We start from the raw sequence: 23,429 nt of genomic DNA on the forward strand, positions 1-23,429 counted from the left end.
CGACAGGTCGTAGAAAGAGCTCATCTTCTAGAGGTAAAAACCTGTGATAGGAGGAGTGATCAGGTGTTCATGGACACGAGTGCCCTAACAATAATGTAAACGCATACATTCTTACTTTCGTTAAAAATCTCTTTCACCCATACATTCACTCCCGAGCAGACATACAGAGTAAACCTACTAACCGTACAAACTTTGGGCCCCAGAGTGGTGAACACGCACAGACAGATATTGTGGAATGTATGTTGGTTGATCTGTCGCTGGAAACACTAAGTTACGGTCTCTGCTGCTTCATAAATATATATATATTTTTTTTTCCTTTTTAATGATCCCAAAACCACAACGCCTAGCTTCCCTTCTTTTGTACCTGAAAACTTGAGGGTGTGGGAGAGTGGTGGGCAGGTAGGATGCCTGCTCAAAGTTAAGATTGAACTGCAATCCAGAACAAACAGCTTCTATGATCAATCAGTCCTTCCTCAACCTCTCTTTGGAAAACATGCTAACAAGAGTCCAGTATTCTTTTTTCAGTTATCTCAATGTTGCCAAAATGTTGGAGATTAAAAACTAATTTCTGTCCATTTTAAGATGCACCTTGTCAAGGCCTGGCCCCAGAGGAGCTGTATCTCAGGTCCTTTTCCTTTAAGAAAAAAAGGAAACTATACAGCCCCTGTTACATTATTATATTTCAGTCTGTGTGCTAGTCCAGCATTTACCTGTGGACTCAAGTGATGGCCCGTTAGTTTGTGTGCAGGTAGGCATTGGAAAGACGTGTCTCATTTGGTCCACCGTTGATATGTTCTTGATCAGACTGTCCGAGACGTGAGAGGGGGGGTACACAGACACCAAAGCACATTCGTGTAACCACTAGACTGGAGGAAGTCCCCGGTGTCTCCCACAGGGAGAGCCACCTGCTTACCCTAGGCTTGGCCTGGACATGATCCTCAGCGGCCTGCTGGCAGCAGCCACGTGAGTATGATTTGGCTGGTATGGTGAGAGGAGCTCCACAGGCCTGAGGAGGACAGACGAAAGGAGCAGACACGATCGTGGAGGAAACGATACTCGGAAGAGGTTTTGGAGAGATTGTGGGAGAGTAGTGGAAGACTTTTTTTTTTTTTTTGTTCTCCTCTTCTTCGATGTGGAAATGACACAGTGCGAGGAGGAAGACGGAAGTGGACAGGACACAGAGACAGAAAGACAGACGGATCTTATCCTCCACCGGATCTGAAAGACAAGTGAAAATAAAGCAATTATTACTATAGATGTAACGATATAGGTGATAGGAGATAAAGATGAGAGAATCTCGTAGCTGATTTAATGGGAATGAGCTGCAAGTATTTAAACACAATAAAGCAGTCAAGCTAAAGGAGGAGAGAAATGAAATGGACCGCACGAGTTCTGTGGAGATTATTTTCAGATGGTGGGTTACTGAGTTAGCAGCCATGCTGAGCGAGTTTGGGATGAGATGAGAAAAGATGGGATGCAGTGAGATATTTTAGGATGCAGCTCTGTGGACAGATCATCACATGGTGATGTGTTTTACCTTCCTCTGCGAATGTTCCTGCATCCCATGAGAACGCCAAGAGAGAAGACAAAATGTGAAGATATTTAAGTCAGTAATGCTAAAACGCAAACTCATGACAGGCAAATGAGCATTAATGTGCCAGGCAAGTTATAATTATATGTATTAAACATAAACAAAACTTGATGTGGACCTGAGAATTTCCTTCTTGTTGAACCGCCTCTATTCAAGTCCGATTTAGCTACGACATTGCCAGATTTAAAACCAAAGCGTGACTCAAACAATGACTCAGTGAGTTCTTCAATCCATTATTCATCTACCAGTTCTTCCCTAAATCTTCATCACATTATAGTGATTGCATCACATGCAACAGGTCGACAGAAGTCATAGTGATGACCCTCTAAGTCTGCCACAGCTTTACGCCTCAATTTATTACCCTGTAAGCCAGCAGTATGACTACAAAGAGAAAACGTTCTGCTTACAGCTCATGCACACATGCAGGGACACTCACTTCTGGCCCCAAAAGGACTGATTACATTCTACAATCAGCAAATCACTTAATATTGCTTTTCAATTTAACATTCTCTTCATAAGCAAAAATTTATCTTACAAATATCTACAGAACAGGGGAGGAGCAGTCCTTTTAGGTCAGACCTTAAGAAGTGCACAATAGCGATCATGCATAGGTGGAATAGTGCAGAAGGAGCACTTAAGCGAAGGCATTTGAGGTTAGGATGCTGCCTATACAGAAAAAAAAAGGATAATGCAGGCTTATAAGAGCACCAAGGTAAGAATATATGATAAATGAGTGCTTAGGTTAACCCTCTGTTTTAAAAAAAGATTTTTAGTTTTTACATAGAGTAAACAAAAGTCAGGGAAAATTGCAAGTAGAGGGAACTTCCAGATGTGGCACCAGTGGAGTAAGTCAGGTCCGTTCTAGTAGAGAGAAGAGCTGCAGTGGTTCCTGGCAGAAAGATGTCCTGCACTGTCATTACTACAAAAGCTGGGGCTGGGAAAGGGGGTTTGGGGGGGAGGAAAGGTGCAGGATGGAAGTCAGAGTTGATTGCAGATTTGGAGACAGCTTAGTTGTGTTTTGTATGGCACTTAAAAGCCAAAAGCGGTTCAAGCATTAGCACATCTCAGACTTGACTCCCTTTTTCCCCTCCCCTTGGCTGGGCAATGAGTTTCAAATGCGCATCTAGTTCATAGATGTGAAAGTGGGAGGGTCGGGGACGTCCTTTAGGTAGAAGCAGACAGGTACACAAAGGCATGCCAGAACTCTTACTTAAATCCCCATCCTGTTCCCCCTAGGACTATAGCTGCCAGGAGAATAGCACCTGCGATGGACCCTATAATGATATTGGTGCCACTTGGACCTGCGCAGAGGAAGGAGGAGGGGAGGAAGGGTGCGGAGGAGGAAGAGGAGGGGCAGAAACAAAACAACACCACTAAAAAACACACGTCAGAAGACAGCGTCAACACTGTACATCAACAACATCAACTAGAGAGAGAGGAAGATGGCAAGATACCTGCAGACAGAGAGAGAGAGAGAGAGAGATGAAGGGAAAGAGGAAGTAACCAGCACATGGGGTGGAGATGGGAGAACAGGCGGGTGAGCGAGGGAAGTCAGGAAGACAACAGTAACAAAAATACAAAGGAGAGTGTTTTATTACTTTGTTCTCATTCCACCTCTCCTGCTCTTTCAGCTGGACACCCTCCTGCTCAGGGTGGCTTTGGCTTTTTTGGCTCTATAATAGCAGCAGCTGCTCAATTGCTCTGTGTCATTGGCAGACTGCAAGAAAGCAAGGAAGACACTTGAAAATCGCAGTGCCTACAAAACATACAGTACCACCATACCCACACACGCACACATATCCACTATATACACATGCTCTTATGGATAATTGTGTCAACACACGCCCACAATCTTCCAACACTGAAACCAAGACTCTGCAGGAAGGACAACACTGTGTGGTCTAAATATAAATCTCCTCACAATATTCGGTTGAACTATCCTTTTATGTCCAATATGACATTTGACTTCAGTACATGAAGAAGCTACAGGGATGATGGGTAGAGACTATGAGGGGGATATGGCAGACAGAAAGAGAGACATGGAGAGGGTGAGAGCTGCTATGGACCTTTCTTCTCTGGGCCTGTTGCGACTGTGGGCTCAGGGATGGGATCAAAGACACTGCAGTCCTTCCCGGTGTAGTCCCTGTCACAGATACACTTCACTTCATTGCTGCAGGTCTGCAAGAGAGTGAGTGTGAGAGGGACATAATTAAGTATCTGCTAAGAGAAAGACAGGAGCATTTGATTACGAGGCTACGTCCACGCGTACATGGGTCCTTTTTAAAACAGGGATTTTTCCCCGAGTTTGTTTTGAAAAATATCTCCATCCACGTGAAAATGCAAAAAATGATCTCAAGGTATGTCAAAAGCATGCCAAAGTAACCACTGGCCAATCAAAAGCCAACAAACAATACTTTAACACAGCAGTCTGATGCCAAAAAAAGGAGATAAAGGCGCACACAAATTCTGTAAATGCAGAAACTGAGATTTTGAAAATCTTCACTCTGGTGGGAGTTTTTGAAATGCTCAGTTTACAGTGACACAAAACGCCATTTACGTGTGGACAAAAGACCATAATTGAAAAAGCTATGTTTACCAAAATACCAGTGTACATGTAGCCTGAGAAAGTTAAAAGGGATTGATCTAGATAAAGGATGTCAAACTCATCTTACATCGTGGACCACATACAGCCCACTTTGATCTTAAGTGGGCCGGACCAGTGAAATTCCCCTTTCTGTCAGCATAAAGAAGTTTAACTACACATTTTATTCCTGTGATATCTTTGTCAATTCAAAGAAAATTTACTTTTTCTACTGTAGACCCACTGTAAAATACCTCAGAAATTTCCAAGTAGATAGGTTCCTGTTTTTTTGCACTCTCTCTCATTTAATTGTTTATCTCTTACTTAATTTGGTGTAGTATGAATGGCTAAGGGGAAGGCCTGTATCAGTAGGAAAAGCTGGAAAACTTGTGAAAATACAAATGAAATCCAAAATTTATGCCCTTCACTTTTTATAAAGCTGTCCATTGGGCCGGATTAGAGCCTTTGATGGGGCGAGTCTGGCCCCTGGGCCTTATGTTTGACACCCCTGATCTAGAGCAATGTAGGCCTCTGCTTCAAACAGGTTCTATATGTGTGTGTGATACTTACAAAGGTGTTGAAATAGTAGAAGTATACATGAAATATAGATATCTGAAAAACTTTCATATTTCATCTAAATTTAGCCTGAAAAATCTGAAAACTGAAAACTCAACAAATCAGTGTTTTATGAGATGTGAGCTCTGTTTTTGTTCTTTTTTTTTTACCCCATGATCAGAACAAATGCGTCCAAAATTGGATCCTGGACATGTGCTGAGGTTGAATGCAGCCACAGGGAGGCAGCGTCTCTCCAAACACATCATGTTGGGACCACAGGGAGTGCCATCCTCCACGTAGCCCAGGTCTGAGCCGTCCTCTAGGAGAGCATGGCCACCTCTAATTTGAAGCATCCAAACATGTCAGGTGGATGGGAAAGGTGTAGAATTACGACGCTATGGCATTCTGATGGACAGCAGCCTTTGTGTTTGATTAAATGTACTTAATGTGACCATCTTACCTGCAGTCCAGGTACTTGTTCTGGTGGTAGAGGGTAAAGCTGGTCACCTCACCTTGGAGGTCTCCAAACTTTGGCTTCATTGTCACATTAGCACAGAACAGGAAGCCACATAAAACATCTCTAAAAGAAGTGGATGCAATAAAAAAATGAAGTTCATCTTTAAGTCAAACATATTATTTAAATCATTTTGGATGATCCAGTTAAATTCAAGAATTTTAGGATCTAAAGTCCTCTTGTTTTCTTTCAAATCATTTGTCAGAAACCAACTAAATGCCCTTGAAATATATTTTAGACAGCAATATCTAAACAATGAAACCTCTACACACAAAACCAGGCAGCTTATAAAAAACACACAATGCAAGAACACAGTAAAAAGAGTAAAGAATTTGCCACTTACGGCTTGTTGCACTGCAGCCAGCCTTGGCCATCAGGACCTGGGCCACAGTTTCCTTTCTCTGTCCCCTCAGCATTCAGCTTCTCATAGCAAAACCTGTCTGCTGAATCTGTGATGGAAAACACACATACTTTCAGATTTCAGGCAGGAGTACAAATAAAACATATTTATGTCATATGCTGGAAGAGATACTGTGGATGCATTTGACACATACTATAACCCCAGAGCCCCCTGCATTGCCCATCACGAGTCCTGCATCGCCCACTGTAACATCGTCCCTAAGGGGGGGTGAAACAGTGCTAATTAGTGCACCACAGAGAAAACTGTAGAGCAGAAAACAGTCAAAACCATCTCTTACCTGACTGTTATCACACATGTAGCCATCTAGCTTGTGGACATTATGAGGGCACTGCAAAAGGAGGAAAGTACATCATGCACTGGAAGCAGTTTGATGTGATTTTGCAGTTTTCAGTGTTATATACAGAAAGTGCTACCTCACTGGAGTCACCAGTGCAAGTTTCTGGGATGTCACAGTCATTCACAGCCTGTCGACACACCACGCCTCTCAGCTCATACTAGGACACATCAGAGGAAAAAAAAAAAAAAAAAAAAAAAAGGCATCAGACAAATACTGAACATGTCAATCAGTTGTCATACGGGTGATTTTTAATGCATGCCGCGCCACCATACAGGCTGAGAAGTCTGAAAATGTCGTGAGTCACAAGAAACACAACACACTTCTTGTGCTTGTCACTGCACTGGCATAAAACAAGACTTTCTGCATGCCACTCCACTCCAAGTCTCTTAAATTTGAGTAGTTTTGATGGCATAAAATGGAGAAAAGCAAGCAAATACTATAAATCCTCTTATAAAGTAAACCTGATGTTCAAATTTTGCTATGTTTAAGTCAGTTTAGTTTACTTTTCAGGCCCTTTGCAGTACAGGGACTACTCACCTTGCAGCCACTGCAGCAGAGTCCATTGCTGCACATGGCATCATGGGTAAGGGTACACTTTTTACAGCAGGCTCCTCCCCTACGGGCACATTCCTGCCACCACAGACATGAAAACAGCTGAGTTCCAGAAAACAAAACACCATCTGGGGCCCATACATAGACATGATGTGGAGTTGCTACCCGTCTTCGGTAGGTTAAAGAGTCTAGCTGCTACTTACCAGCTGGGATCCACAGTCACACTCTTCCCCTGGCTCCACAAAGCCATTCCCACACTCCGGAGGGTCCAAAAGCTGAAAGATATGGATAAGACTGAAAGATTACTGGCTAGAAGTAAAGGAGAATTATTCAAAGGAAGAAAACAAATCAACAACAAAAAACAAAACAATGCATGACTCCTAATTAAATATGAATTCTGATTAAAAATGATTTCTCAGGTCACATTTCTACATGGCCCTCACCTTGTTGGGCTTGTTAAAGAGGCAGCTACCACCTCCCTGGAGCAAGAACTGGGTGTACTCATCGACGCTGCAGCGAGAAAACTTTCTGGGCTGATGGAATCTGGGATCACAAAAAACACCAAGGAAGATCAAGACACTACATGACAAGGAAATAAAAATAAAAACAGCATGATACTTTTCTGCCAGCAAGGGATGCCAGATCCATTGTGGGTGTCTGTGCCATCACTTTGCAATCTGACAGAAATGTTACCATCTGTAGTAAGATATTACTCAAATGAATAATTGAAATCTTTATTGTTCCATCTGGTAAGGAGAGCCAAATCCAAATCACTCATGTAGTAAATACTTTCAATTCACCATTTGTAATTCTTACAAGGTGGCCGGCACACTGATGTCTTATTTTTCAGCAAATTTGCACAAAGCACCAGATACATCTGTGATTATCACCAGCTTGGCTTATTGAGGACTGAGTGAAAGTCAAAGAATATTTCTGTTACAGGTGTTTGATTGTTTGAGTTAGTGAAAAGCGGCAGCTTAGAGAGATTTTACCCTGTGTCTTCCATGATGCAGCCCACCCAGGCATCTGGGCATTTGCAGTCTCCTGTGAAGAAGAGCAGACACAGATTAGAGAGGTAAAGCTGACAGATATAAACCAAGGGAATAAAACAATGCGGTGATCATCATTTAAAACCTAAGCCGTGACACTTCACATGCTCCTGCAAGACATTAGAAACTCATAACAAAGAAAGACCACGCTTCTTCAAAAGTGATACAGTGCAGATCTATTGGTCCGGCACTGAAAAATGAACCTGATGATTTAATCATAGAGCCCATTCTTCAGTGGCAGGGATGATTCAACCCCCTCCCCCCCCTTTGGATGGAGGTGACTAATCACTTAATGAAGGAATGTAATTACAGAACAGAACTGCTGGACAGGGACACTAACACCTCCACCCCCTCCATTAGCATCGTCTGCCTTAATCCTACCAGCACTGATGTTGCTCTCTTACTAATTTATGCCCTCCAGTGGTTCAAAGGTTCCCTGTAAAAAACAAAAAACAAAACTTTCCTTCTTTCTTACCTGCGGAGTTACGTGCGTTGTTCCACCTCATCCCAATGTTCTGGCCGAGACTCTGGCACAAAGTGATGGCCATTGCACCTACATTTCCATACTGAAACAAATTCACACGGCCCGCATGTAAGAGTTTCCTGTTAATTTAGTATAATATTGTGAAAATAATTCTGCAGGTAACTGTGGTTGTACCAACCATGCAACATTACAGGAAGTATGTATTTTTTTTGATGAAAGCAAGATGATAAAATTTCCATCACATCTGTATAATAAACACTGTAGGTGGAGCTAGAACACTGTGTATAGACTGTTTTAGTAGATTTTCTTAAAACATGCAGAAATTCAGGTTTGTAAATGACAGGAAACCTTTTCAGCAGGGACTGCATGATAAATGTTTTGCAAATGTACATTGTAACATTACAGGACAGATTCAGGCTAGCTGGTAGCCCCTTTTAATCTACTCGCCTACAGGCACCAGCTGCATATTTACTGAACAATTGGTCAAGCTTTTCAGTTAGGAAACTATTCCTTAATTTAACAATTCTAATTATTTTAACTGTTTATCTGACATTAGCGGGATACACCCTATTCAAGTCCAAATCCCAGCAAAATAAATGGTGGAAATTGTAGGTTATAGAGGTTTGGATTGTTTATGATCTCATGCGACAGTCTTTTTAGGGATTCCCTTATTCTGTCACAATAACTGTCCAATTGTCCATCCATCTTCTGCCACACATCTAGGTCTGTGTCGAAGGGGCAGGAGACACCCAGATTTCCCTCTCCCTCCTCCAGCTCTTCTGGAGTGACACTGAGATGTTCCCAAGCCAGCCAAGAGTTATAATCACTCCACTGTGTCCTCGGTCTCCTCACCTAGGAGGCACCCAAGAGGCATCTTATTCAGATTGCTGAACTGCCTCAACTGTCTCCTTTCAACATAAAGGAGATAAGCTTAGTCCTAGTTATTGATGGTTTGATTTTTAACTGTGTAACAAGGAACACATTATATAAAAACTGGGCTTTATTACTGAATTAAAATGAGCCCAATTAGGGCACCACAGTGGTGCAGTGGTTAGCACCAAACCTCTTGCCCTATGACAGCTGAGATAGGCTCCAGCCTTTAATGGCTCTAACTTTTAATTTATAATTTACAGTAAACCTTATTTGCATTATAGCAAATGTAACCATGCTATATTTACCTCGTTAATTCCTCCTCCTCGTGTCGGAGAGCACACCCCTCCTGTGTAGGCTGTCCCACTGCGGCTACTATGAAATGTACGCCCTCTGTGAGCACATGAAAGCCAAGGTTGCAAGTCCACACATCACATACTGTAAGCTTTAGCTCTTTATATATATATTATATATATATATTTTGGTGCTCTTACGAGAAAAGATGGACTACATCACTCTGCTCTCTGATGTTGTCCTTCTTGTACTTCATGAAGTTTTGCAGTGTTATCAATGGGTCTTCCACTACTGGCATCATATTTTTAGAGGTCCAGGTCTCCATGGCAACCAGCACGATCCTTGTGTTCAGCTGTTCCTGATAGATCTGAGGACCACAAAATACCCATCAGTGTACCGCTTCGTTGGTTTGACACGTGTCATCTGGGATAGATCATTCTCTCTCTCTCTCTCTCTCTCTCACACACACACACACACACACACACACACACACACACACACACACACACACACACACACACACACACACACTCTTAATGACAGGTGGCGAAGTGAGAATGCAGAGTTTAGCAGTAGGAGGATTAATTTCCGACAAACTGATCACTTACCGTATCTGCCGTGTTGACCACAGCTTTGGCAAAGTTCTTTGTTTGGCTGCTCGAGCGACGCAGCTGTACAAACTGCAGAGATAAAGATGCACAGATGGATTCAGGGATGGCTCACATTAGCAGTATTACACACAAATACACAATTAATTTGATTTGCTTGTAATGACCAAGCGATAATATAAGAAATGGTCTTAAAGGAATGTTTCAATGCACTTCTCACATGACCAGTGTCAACTAAAGTGGCAAATGTTTCAGTTAGGTTTAAATGGGGTTAAATAAATGAAATGCACAGAGAATTTTTTGTTTATAGTATATATCTTTAATTAATGAAAAAACATCACTGAGGTGGAGAAACTGTTAGTAAGTACTTGTCAGATTTTGACTGAAGTGTAAAGACATACTTGACTCATAAACATCTTCAGCATGCAGAGAATTAATATAAATAAACAAATGAACACTCATATTCAGTTGGACTGTAGACTTTCTGACTGGCTTAAAGCTCAAATCCATCCAAGTGACCTTTAAAACATTCAAAACATTTATAAGACCATTTAGTGCATCTTCAGTGCAACATGCAAACACAAAGAAACAAGAGAGTGTCACGGTCCCTGGTCTGGTTCCAGGATTTTTTGAGTTGCTTTGGAGTTTTTGGTTTTGGCTTATTAAGGATTTTTCCATCTGTTCTCACTGCAGTGCGTTAAGTTTCTGATTACTCTAAGGTGAGTTCTGACTCCATTTTTAATTTTCATTTACACTCTAGTACACTGAGCCTTTGTTCTTGTTGTAGCTGAGTTCTCGTTATTGCACTGTGCTATTTGCATTACTTTGCCTAATGTTCTGTTCCTGCATCATGTTCAGTGTAAGTAAATCACCACCTACAGAACAATCATGTCTCCCAAAAATGCCGTCACCATTCCTGGAGGATCTCTTGGACCTCTGTGCATGGAGACTAGGAGGGTCTAAATTTTTTTAACAGTGTCTGAAGTCTTTGTGTTACTCTGATGAACAAAAATATAGATTCTTATGCACAAATTGCTCCTTGAATTTTTTTTGTGTTGGCTGCAAACTATTTTATTGTTCTATAAGCATTAATATAAAACAGAGCATTTAGTCTGAGCCTACATTTGAATTCTATTTTTGTATTCATTCTTTACTCTTAGGCTGATAAACACCACTGAGGCTGCAGCTGAAACAATAAAAATAGACTCTTTTAAACATTAATTTAATGAAATGCTTGATCATAATCCATCAGATTCTCCCATGTCTTAATGATAGAATTGTCATACTGATAAATCTGTTAACTTACAGATTTGGCATTTTTACCAGCTTTCCTTCCTGGCTTCATATAGGCAAAATGTTATTAATACAGTGGCTCTTTTCTAGTCTAATGACCAAAGCACTTAAAGCGCACACTTTTAATACTACTCTACAGTTTTGTTTTGTTTTTTCCTCTCACACTCACTGATGTGTTGCTTTCAGTCTGTATTGTGTGTTTAACCGCTTCATATTTTTCTTCATGTAGTTCCGTCTTCCTTTGACAAATCTGCCCCTCTGCTGAAAGTAGCACCACCCTCTTGTAATTGTCTTGATTGTCAACACCTGTGTCTTCTTCCTCAGCTGTTTCCACTTCCTTGATTACCCTTTCATTTTCTTTGGTCAGTTGTTGTCTCATTTATTGTGCCACATCTTTCTCCTCTAGTGAGTTTTCCAGGTTTCTCGTCTCCTCGTGTTTGTAGTTTGTTCCTTTTGGCCTTTGTTTGTCTTTTTGTTGCCTTTGTACTTTATTATCAGCTTTAATAAATCTTGACTTTTGTTCTGCTCTGTTCTCCTAGTCTGAACGAGTCCACCTTTGAACTAAAACATGACAGAGAGGCCACCTTTTTTGTACAGTAGATATATCTATCTTTTACTCCATTGCCAATTTATCTGCACTGTAAGAAGATAACACCACTATTAAAACTACTGCTCTGTTGTGGTCTCTTGTTGAAAGTTTCAGACCTGTTGTACTATCTGACAGTTGAGTATGGTCAAGTGCACTGGTAACCACATTCAAAGGTGGCATCACAAGTCCCTGGAATAAAACATTTATCTGTGATCACAGGGGTACCCTGGAAGTACAAATTCTAGAAACCATTATTTCCATGTCTTGGTAGATCTTAATGGGGTACACATGAGTCTTAGTAATGTTGTTCACCATATTAATTTAAAAGCAAATGGCTAAGTAAGAACCAGGAATAAGAAATGCTAAAATTATAATAAATATAAACCACTGAAAATACTGCTGCTTTCTGTGATTGTCATTATTATGGTAAGAACTTAGTCATCCGAGATTTTTAGTAAATGCATCTATGATGTGAATCTGAACATCCTAAGTGTCATCATTCTTGAGTTAATTGTGTTCACAAGATTTTCAGAAAACCTGACCTCTGAACTTGACCTTGAGATCAGGGTCGCCGAGATTCAAACCTATTCAAGATTTTTAGTAGACGCATGTATGATATGAATTTGAACATGAAATTTTCTGATGGTAACCCATAATTTTGACTTGTGGACAGCAACTTTATTATTTTTTTCAGTGGCAGAAACAAGCTCCCATAGCTGTAGGTGGAGCTGGTGGGGGTGTTATCGCCAAAGTCTTTCTTGAAGCAAGTCTTGCCAACTCAGCTGCCATACTGGTAACATCTCTGGGCACTTACTTATGCAGATATTTTGAAGCATCTATTTATGTGAACTTTAACTTACATACTGCCTGTATAGAATTCCCAATCAAATCTGGTTAAAAAAACCCCAAAACAAACAAAACACTTAAAATGCTGACTTGGTCCCAAAATAAGACTTTAAAGAGCTTTTTTCCCACTGGAAGTTAGATGTCTACCTGTTACATAATTCTCCCATATATTTCAGTTCAGGATTTTGAGTGCGGTATCTCTTGGTTATAATGTCTTTGGCTATGCTATGATGATTTATAGATATAATATGATGTGCCATATGATTTTTGGTCTCTGAGGACATTTGATTCATTAATCCTCATTTATTACTCTTATCCATTTCTTCATCACCGCCCCTATTTTGTTTGTATTCCTTTAAGACACTCTCCACTAGTGTAATAACACCTATACACCATCCATTCCGACACATATTCTGACGTCAGTGTAAACTTGGCCTTAGTGAAACGAGCCTGTGTGGTCTCCAGCAGCTTTCTTAAAAATAAAAGCTCATATGGTTGTATATAACTAGCATTGTGTGACAGGGCCATGCCCTCTTGAGGGGCTGCTCTATGTGGATTCTGTTTGTGTTGCAGGGTTTACTGAGTGGAGCTGAGTGGGATTAGCCATACTGCAGAACACCTGGTCACTGTTCTGCAAGTGGCAGTGTGTTGTCCTTCTTTGTTGAGCTGGTCATAACAAAGTTCATTTAATTTAATTTATGAATTGAATTTAAAGGCTGATTTTGTGATGATGAACAGTAGAAGTTCTAGTTGTTTTTAACATCTGTGTTTGCTTATTTTTAACTCACAGGCAGCTTCTATTTTCACACACTTATATCTGTCAGACAAGCATCTGAATCTATTATTGTTCACTGTTAGCCGTGCAAAACCTGGTGGCATTTAGCCACTGCTGTTCTCTGACAAGTACATCTCTAATTTGGATGGGATTTTATGTCCTTATTGATTGTGGGATTGAAAGTTTAGACAGGAAATAAGGAGAAAGATAGGACAAACCAGTGGGTTATATGGTTAGGGGAAGCACACAGCAGTAATCAGGCTACCAAAAACCCTTGTAACTCACCATGTCATTGTCATTGACCACCATCAGCTCAATATATTTGGTCTCAGTCTGCACAGAGGGCTTGCGAACACTTCGCTTGGATCGTCGCAGCCCCTCAGACGCCTGCTGTTCCCTCACTTGGTCTGGTCTGTCATCATCACCATCACCTCCTCTGCCATCCCACTCACTGTCCTCTGTACAGTCTGGACACATAGAAAAGCAGAGCTGCAGGCAGTTAGGGAAATACTACTTTACAAGAAAGACACAGGGCAGAAAATTATTAGCTCAGGTTTGGTCAAAACAAAGCAAAATCTAATCTTAAAGTTCATATGTTTACTTAGCAGATGCTCATGTTAAACATAGCTACATTTTCAAATAATGAGGCAAGAAGTTCCTGTAAGCCAAAAGCTCAGTTTCAGACAGTCTTTTCTACTCTTGGCTCTGTGTGATGTCACTGAGGGCAGACATCCCAAAAGTAGTGATCTAAGGCACAAAGCTCTGGCACTTGAGCCCTGCTCACCTACTGTTCAGGAATGGCAGCCAATCAGAAGAAAGTTGGTTTAAAGGGAGTAGGAAGGGAGCTAAAGTGGCTTGTTTCAGAGACTGTGCATTATGCAAAGCTACCCTCTGCAGTTTAGCATAGAAAAAAAAATTGGAAATTAATAAAATATGTTCCCTTTAAAAGCTCTGACTATAATTATCATACTGTATAAAATGACAGATTATATCCAGCTTATTTATCCACTTTTTATGTCTGAACTGTCAATTCTCAAGAGATTTTTTGTATTTTGTTGAGAATGTCACCCCAGTCTTTGAAGATAAGAGACAATTTAATTGCTACTTCTATGAAACAATAAGCTACATTTATTTAGAAACTTGCATTTGGTCTAGATTGTTGCTCATCTAAATGAAGACAGATATGTTGTGTCATGAATGTAAGTGTGGCTCTGTACCTGGGCAGTGGGGCGAAAGTCTGACATCAGGCATCCTGCGTATTAAGTGAGCACCACCATACTGAAGTAAAAAAAAAAATATCAAGGTTAGGACCTAAAAACAATATCAGCATCCAGATTTAAAAAAAAAAAAAAAATCTGTATTATTCAGTGGTTGTTTACCTGACTGCTCTCATTGTGAAAGGGCTCAATACCATAAGAGAAGAAGCCATCAGAGAACATGCCACTGAGAACCAACAACAAGACAAAAGCAGTGAGATGCATAACAGAGATGGAGACTTTTGGGGGGCTTAATTGTAACACACAAGCCACTAGTATTTGATCTTATAAATAAAGGTTTACTGTCAGACTCACCACAGGCCATGGCAGGTTGAGACAGCTGCCCAGGACTCTGGTAAACCTCTTAACCTTCCCTGGTAGTAGCAGTGTTCCCCTCCCTGTGAACACAAAGACCCACTGTTAAATAAAACAGTCCTGGCTTTATACTGTAGATACGGTTTCATTGTTCATTTGATACCATGTTAGGTGAGCACTGAGGAAAAACCTCTCCCTGCTTTCCCTCTATTAAGTTAGTGGCACAGTTTGTGACCTACTTATGTCCTGTGCTCTACTCCGTTGCTCCGCTGACAATAGAGGTGGAGGTACACCCTGCTCAAGGATCTCTTCAATAAATCAACACTCACATTGCCCACACAGTTACATCTGAATCTCATGTGGAGTAACTGCACAGTAAGCGGGCTGCAACTACACGGTACAAGATAAAAAAACAAAGCACAATCTGCTCTTTTTGTCAGCTAAGACTAATGCTGCTTTGCAAGGTCATGGCGGTGAAAAAGAACCAGCGGGGAAAGTGAGAACCGTTGATTCACCTGGATTAAATTGATTTCAGCAGGGTGCTCTGACCTCACAACAACAGCTCGGGCAAACAATGCCTTTCAACTTGAAAAGTGTTTTAATCACAGGGATCAGTCTTGTTAAGTGTTGCCCCGAACGCATCACGCCTGCTATGTCCAGAAGAAGTGGCATCATCACATGAAGCCTTCATCCAGCTGAGTGACAATCTGGTCTGACCACAGGTCTCCAGTCCCAACCTGCAAGCCCTTTCTCTCTCCCACCACTCTGGGCACAAACAGGCTGCCTATGAACACACACATACACCCCCAGAATCACTCCTCCCCAATCCCAAAGCTCATATTGCTTTTGTATTAACTGGCATTTTACTCCATATATCCCCTCCTCCTTCTCTCATCCCAGCTCTGCTCTTCCCTCCCTTTCGTTCTTCTTTCATTCTCTTCGCTGCCAAGAACTTAATGACACTGCTGAGCTAACTGGTTGCTATGGAAACAGGATTGTGATTGGTCAGGAGGACCGAAGGAGAGTTCGAAACGATTGTGGGTGGGGACATGAGTGCTGGTTGAGTGGGTGGGTGCTGGGGGCAGTGAGTGGCACATTTGTACATGAAAAAAAAGGAAAAAAAAACATTAGCCATCCCTCCTGGCTAGCACAATGCAGTCACATTCCTCTGTTCCCTCCTGGCAAGCACACATCTCATCATTAGACGTCAAGGTTTTATCCCGTTTCCACCGTCTCTTGATGATTCTCTCTGTGGGCTTGTGATTTTACACCACAAGCGATCACTTCCTTTTTTTTCTCAGCAGTCTGAGAAAAGCAGATCAGAAGATATACATGCCTATCAGTGCATGTATATGTACTGATAGGCAAACCCACAGATGTGCAGACCGGTAACATACACAAGCCCACTTCTAAAGCAGGGAGGACAAAATGCACTTTCCATAAATAGATAAAAGCGGAAGGATGGGATCAAATGGTAGAAAACATCACAGCCATATTAAAAAAAGATGGCTTGAAAGAATAAAATGAACAAAAAGTGTGTTTTAGTTCTAAAATAAGGTTGTATCCAAACAGATCTTTATTAGATGACCTTATAATATATACAGTTTGAGTCCCAGGATTATGTTATATAATGTGATCTATATCAGTTCAGGAATGCCTCTAACAAGCAAAACTTTAAATCTTTTCAAAAGCAACAGCAGCAGAAACTGAGTGCTGCAACTGCTGCTCCGGTCACTCTCTTTAATATGCTGATAATGTGCCGCTTTAATAGACTTCTGTGAGTCAAGTTCGCTCACGGAAATCATATGAGCACAAATCCCCACCACACGCAGGAAACCTTACCACAGACTGCAAAGGTCTGCCATCCTGGTTAAAGTGCCGTTCCACATAATCTGAAGACAGGAGGTGGCTGCAAAGAGAGGAAAGATATCTTAAATATTTGCATCAACATCCTTTCTAGTCAGAAATAATAATAATACTGATCTGTTTTTTTTTTCTTTTCTACTGCCTCTACTCTCCTCAGATTTATTTGGTATTCGCCGTATTTTCATGAAACATAATACAGGAGCTAAGTGCATTTGGTTAAGTGCAGGGAAATGCTAATTAGAACAGCTGCAGTAAATTAAGAGCACCCACTGATACAAACGTGCAAAAAAAAAAAAAAGGAAAAAAAGAGGGAAAAAAAAGGCAGATCTGATGAATTTAGAGGGTCGTACTAACTGGTTTAATTCCAGGTCTAAAGTGAAGGTGCGTCCAAAGGCTTCGACTTGGAAACAGCTCTGGGCCAAGTGGACAGGCTGAAAGAAGAAAAAAGAAAAAGAGAGATGGATTTGACAGCTGATAAATTAAAGTGTAACAAAACAATTGTGGTTAGGTGTGTCACTCTGTGAAAGCCACACACGGATTGTGAAAAAGCCTCATGAATAATTCAACAGAATCAATAGAGTATATGTCTAAAAGCATCTCGGCAGCTGAGATATTATGATTTATAAAGTCCGCATTGATCAGCACTGGCTGCCAAGCTTTCAGGCAGGCCTGACTGCAGAGAGCTACGGCTATTTAAGAGCTAAGCTGGGGTGTCATGATAAGGATGAATAAAGAGGGTCTTCACAGGAGGATAGGAAGAGGAAGAGGAGAAAACGTTGCTCGTATATATTCCCCCGTGCTGTGTCCCTGATGAGGAGGTGGTAAGGAGACCACAGGGCCAGGAGAGAGAGAAATTTACTGCGGACTAAGCAGCAGTGTCTCTTCAGCAGCTTCGACTGTGCCAACGTGGCTTTGAACTCAGTCTGGAGGAACCGGCTGCAGTGAATCACTGGGCTTTTACAATAAAATGCATCACCATCCAGAAATTATTCCCTCCATTGAGTACAGACAACAGATTTCTTACTACCGTCTTGGAGAGGCTGCAGCTCGGTGCCCATCAGCGTGCTCCAGCTCTGTCCCTGTACAGTAAAACTGCTCAACTGCTTCAGTTCTATTTAACTGTTAACACAAAGGTGTTGCTGGTGGCATCACAAACACTACCCTCGGCAGATGTAGTTTACACAGTTGTAAATGTTAAAAAGTTCATTTTTGTCCAATTCTGTCACTCAAACTTATCCTCATTGTTTCTGGTTTCAAAGCTGAAACAATCACACCGCAAAAGTCCTTTTATAAACTGCTCTTCATTTGTGTCATATCATTATTTTCCTCTCCAACAGCTCCCACATGCTACGGATCTTTTTTAAACCATTATAAATATGGAACTGTAAATTGCAGACTATCTAATAGAAAAATAAATCATGTATTTTCACATAAAATAAAGCTAGATGTGGTTGACTTAAAAAAAAAAATCTCATTATCATTTATCACTTTCACGTGAAACACTGAGGACTTCACTGAACTAAGACATCTCAGAATGTGTATCAACCTCTGCTTGAGAGCAACATTAACAACATTCATCTAAAAGTATGTAGACTTTGAGAGAAGCTGAAGTGTACACAATATGCAAAACCAAATAAATCAAATCAGTTAGCCAAACTCTCGCTTCATCTATTTTCACCACAGTGTGATGTGACAGAAAAGAAAGAACAAGCTCAGCTCATCCCTCCCTGCTGCTTCTAAATTTATCTGGTCCCTTAAATATTTTAAAAAACAAAACATAGCAAGCGAGGCAGCTGAGACTTTTAAAACCCTGTCTACGGAAAACCATTTTATGGCTTCAGTATAGTTATTCTCGTTTAAGACAGCATCTCTTCCCAAGATAACAACATACATCTTAACTCAAGTCTTGCAGCATGCGTACTGAGCCTAATATATTCTCTCATAACACCAATATCAGAAAATGAGAGGGAGGTTGGATTTTTTTTTTTTTTTGGGGGGGGGGGGTCAAACCTCTTGGACCATGCAGTACTTCTCACGCAGGCCTAATCCATAATTAATGGGGACATACTTCAACACACCACTGAATAATGAAGCAGTTGGGGGCTCAGCACGGCATCCGAGTGATCAGATGTGACTGCTACATGCATAGACACAGAATTTAAGCAGCTCTTTGATTAACTTGCATTTAAACAGTGCGTATCAAGACGGTCAGTTGGTGGTTTTGTAACTTGTTGCTCGATGTTACAGCTTAAATTTAGTTGTGTGCGGTGGGGGGGGGTGGAACAGCTTCAAACAGCAACTCTTCTTGGTAACACCCACCGGACACTACTTCGCTTCACATTCAAAGGGATTTTCAGTGACTAAATGGGTCAAAATCTCAAGGAGTAGAGGCTGCTGCAAGACACCACCCTGCACTGTCATCTCTGTGTAGCGGGAGACGCATGAGCGGTGGGGAGCTGAGCACTGCACTGTTTTACTGACAGGGGAAAAAGGAGGTTGACATCAACAGAATAAAAGTCTGTCCTGATGCTGTCACACCCCTGTATATCCATGCAGTTATCTAATGGTCAAATATTTCCTGCAGTTATTAATTTGCACATCAGTAAATGCAGGAAATGTGCAGAAATGTGCTATTTTGTTGCAGAACAAATGTTTTGACGTTCTGATTTAAACAGATGTATTAATGCATTACTCACATAAAATACTTTCTGCTGAATTTATAGTGAAACTTGTCAAGTTCTTTTATTGTGGGAACTATCCAAAACCTTGTCCAGGGATCCTTCACAGTGTTGGATAAACAGAATCAAGGATATAAGCTCACCAAGGTGTCCCCAGTGCTATTCTTCACCCTGGTATCCAAGTAGTCATGAGCCATTTCCTCCTCCGACTTGATTTGCTGTACCAGGCGCTTTGGATAAATGATCTCGGTCGCAGTGTCCCCACTATCTGTCTGCCCAATCGGGGCAAACCAATCCCACATGCTCCCATCCTCCTCTGGGTTCCTGTCAACACCTGTATGCAACACATGAAGAAAACTCTCACCCTGGGTGTGCACTGGGATCGGCAAATTAACAACACAAGTGAACCCACCCAAATCAGAATGGCAGGGTTCCTTTAAGCAAAGAAAATAACATAAAGAAATGTATATTTAGAACAAATCAGCCTGTGAAGATTTTGATGTTTCTCCTATAAGCTGATGGTTTGGTGACCCAATGTAACAGTCAACAGTTAATTATGTTTAACCAGTTGCTACTGTATAAAAATAATATATATAGTTAGATGTGTAAGCTCTGATGGAAAATAATTAAAGTGCATCTTTGTCATAACTTATAGGCTCTACAGTAATGATGCTCATTTACTGTAGGCCTGTACATAGTGCCTAAAAACAAAAGCTCAGTAATCCTCATCCCAGTGCCATAAACTGTAGTTACATTCTAGTGCTGTAGATGTATGTTTCTAAATGATTGTCTGAAGTGGTTATGGGTACGTTAAAGGTAATAAAGCTGCAGTGGAAATGTGGTGATGCAGCAAATTGTGCGTTAAGGCCAGTGGGTTGGTTGGCACCGAGATCCCGCTACAGTAAAAATACAGCTTACACCGGGGTTCGAAAAGTGCTGGTCAAGGTAAAAAGAAAAAATGTGGATGCAAAGGAAACGAAAGGGGTTCTCCCTCTCTCGATACAAACCCCCCTCTCTCGCTTCTTTCTCTCTTACCTGAGACTGCAAGCCTCTCGCCCACTGCAGCAAAGACCGTGAAGCACCACACCGCCAGCATGATCTTCACATATTCCCCCGGATTACAGCATGGAGAGTCGCAGGATGTCACGAACCCGGCAGACGGAATGCGGAAAAGACCAAAAAAACGCAGAAATGATGGCGAGGATCCAAAGTCAATCTGCTAAACATCTGACGATGCGCGTCCTCTCATCTCTCCTTCTCTATCGCTCGCCCTTTCAGCTCCGGCCAACACTGCTACAGAGATTTTGGATTTGCATATCAGAATGATGAAAAAAATTAGTGACAGGCCTCTGTCGAAGATAATCAATACAGACCTAGAGAGTGATTAGTGAATAAATAGTGTGCAACGGGAGAATGCGCACCGCGGAATCATAGCTCCGCAAGGCTGCGTATGGGTGTATGGATGAGGTTGTATGTGTGTATATGCGAATCTGCAGTATGCGGAAACGAAGGGATGGGAAACCGAAGAGCAATGCGTTGGATCTGCGGTGAGGAGGACACGTGGGACGCTGGTACCCTCCTTCATCCCGAGCAGCCTCCTCCTCCCGTTGCCATGCAGCGCTGCGCAAGAAGAGGATGCGACAGCCCGGCGGCCGAAGAAAATCTTAAAAAGGGATCAGGGATGGACAGTTCATTCATTTTCTTAACGTGACGGTGTGGATGGGTGGTATCTGGGGAAGTAGTGACACGGAGATTACAAATCTACAGGGGATGAAGGTGGTTCCGACCGTGGAGAGACGTTACCGCTCGACTCAAGACTGCCCCTGACAAACAGGCTACAGCAGAGGCCTTACTGTTCATACCTTGTTTCTGCCAATTACAAATTCAGACAGTTCCGGATATTCTTATCATTCATTTTTATTATTTTCAACACTGTAAGTTGCACTCAACCTTTAAGTTCCTGTTATTTCCTGGAGTGAAATATAACATAAAGCCAAATGCCATAAAAATAAACTTAAACCAGGACAAAATCAAAGCAGGCATTGAACTTCAAATCTTCACCTGTTTGAATACTGCCATCTAATAACTCTTTTTACATGTATAAAATCATTGTCTCTGTAATGAGAAGCTGGTTTTCACTTAAGGAACTTGAGTTACATTTAGCTCATAGGTGTAGAAAAACAGCAAAAGAAGAGAAATCTAACACTAATGTTAGATGTGGTCCACTGAGCAATCACTTAAGTAAAGCAGTGCTGCTCTTTTTAGGTGAATATGCACTACTGCTACTACAGTTTAATATCAGGGTCTGATTAAGCATCTTCATTTGAATCAAGCATCATAACGAAAGTACTGCCAAAACACACTGTTGTCACTGGAGTGAAAAACTCCAACCAGCCACTGTAAATATCCCTACAGGAACATTAAAAAATCAGATTAACCAAATAAACACTAGATCCAGATACCTTTTGAATTATTGCAGTGAGCAGTATAATATGCAATGGCTAATGGGGATGTATGAGTTTGACTGTTTATGTCTCTTAATCAGGAGCCATACATGGAGATGGACTTAACACTGAAACCTGCAGTCTCTCTGCTGTCTCTCACCTGCAGGGTTTAGCTTCCTTGATGCAGCCCAGTCTCAGCAGCCATCCTACAATACATCAAACTAATGGAGAAAAACTGTGCACTGGCAGCCCCCTCTGAATATTTCATTTACCCCCCTTTGAGACTAACAGGAAAGGAGAGGCAGCAGGAAAAGATGGGGGAGTGAGTATCAGGAGGGATGCAGCGTCCTATTGGAAACTAACAAACAATAAGAACAAAAGCAAAAAGGACGGCGACTAAAACATTGCAGTTCCCAAACTTAAAACAGACATTGACTTTAGCATAGACTGGCCTTGCTGTTGCTGATCTGATTCAAGCACTAACATCTCCACTGTGGTTTAGTAACTGGTCACATAGGATTGATGCAGTATCCTGCAGTAACACAGCTGAGTGGCCAGTAGTGCAAGGATAGCTCTGTGAGCAGGGCTGCAGAGATTATACTGATTTCAGGGTTTATTCTGAAGGATTTGAGGACTTCTAGAGTTCTTGTTAAAAAAACATTTTAGGTCACACTTAAATATGAGTCTTGTTGAGGTCTGTAACACCTTCTCTCTGAGGGTTCTTCAGAAGAGAAAGGTGGGGTAAAACATGAAAAAAGTCTCAACCAACTTCTGCAATGATTAATCATTAAAAATCCAACATGACATGACATGCTGAGACACAGACTCTATTTGTTGCACAGTACAGGACACACAGTCAACGTAAATAATTTACATTTTAAATAAATGGAAATAGCTGAATGCGCTTACAGTTTGTGTGTGAATCTCAATGGCAGAGCCAAGCGTGATAGAGACACACTACCCTCTGGTGTGCACTCTGCTGTATCACAATCACAGCTACTGAGTCCAGTCAGCCAGAATAAAGGCAAATAGGCAAACTTATGTTAACAGTTGTACTGAAGCGTAGTGAAAATACACTCACTGGCCACTTTTTATTTACACGTTGATTGGCCCGTTAATGCAAATATCTAATCAGTCAATCGCGTGGCAGCAGCTCATTGTATTTAGGCATGAAGACAACCTGCTGAAGTTCAAACCAAGCATCAGAATGGGGAATAAAGGTGATTTAATTGATGTGGCATGGTTGTTGGTGCCAGATGGGCTGGTCTGGGTATTTCAGAAACTGCTGATCTACTGGGATTTGTGCACACAACCATTTCTATGATTTAAAGAGAATGGTGCAAAAAAAGAGAAAATATGGAGTGATCAGCAGTTCTTTGGGTGAAAATGCCTTGCTAGTGTCAGAGGTCAGAGGAGAATGGCCAGACTGTGTCAAGCTGACAGCACCAGTAACTCAAATATCCACTCCTTACAACCAAGTTGTGTAAAAGAGCCTTTCTGAATGCACAGCA

General features: G+C 41.4%; 1 protein-coding gene across 1 annotated transcript; it reads right to left on the reverse strand.

Moving 5' to 3' along the window:
* Positions 1-929: 929 nt before the first annotated feature.
* LOC115785223 (disintegrin and metalloproteinase domain-containing protein 11-like) lies at positions 930-21,112 on the reverse strand. Its single transcript, XM_030736732.1, has 26 exons — positions 20,510-21,112; positions 19,618-19,808; positions 17,151-17,227; positions 16,773-16,839; positions 14,931-15,013; positions 14,739-14,802; positions 14,577-14,637; positions 13,645-13,826; positions 9,857-9,928; positions 9,449-9,615; positions 9,263-9,347; positions 8,076-8,166; positions 7,544-7,595; positions 6,995-7,094; positions 6,755-6,826; positions 6,537-6,629; positions 6,076-6,156; positions 5,940-5,990; positions 5,796-5,859; positions 5,585-5,690; positions 5,188-5,307; positions 4,898-5,066; positions 3,658-3,769; positions 2,802-2,892; positions 1,538-1,555; positions 930-1,218 (listed from the first exon to the last, which is right to left on the reverse strand). The coding sequence occupies exons 1-26, from the start codon at positions 20,568-20,570 to the stop codon at positions 1,203-1,205; spliced, it is 2,346 nt and encodes a 781-aa protein (XP_030592592.1). The 5' UTR covers positions 20,571-21,112; the 3' UTR covers positions 930-1,202.
* Between the last annotated feature and the right edge of the window lie 2,317 nt (positions 21,113-23,429).

The sequence above is a fragment of the Archocentrus centrarchus genome, chromosome 8 (assembly GCF_007364275.1).
Source record: "Archocentrus centrarchus isolate MPI-CPG fArcCen1 chromosome 8, fArcCen1, whole genome shotgun sequence".
Classification (NCBI taxonomy): Eukaryota; Metazoa; Chordata; class Actinopteri; order Cichliformes; family Cichlidae; genus Archocentrus; species Archocentrus centrarchus.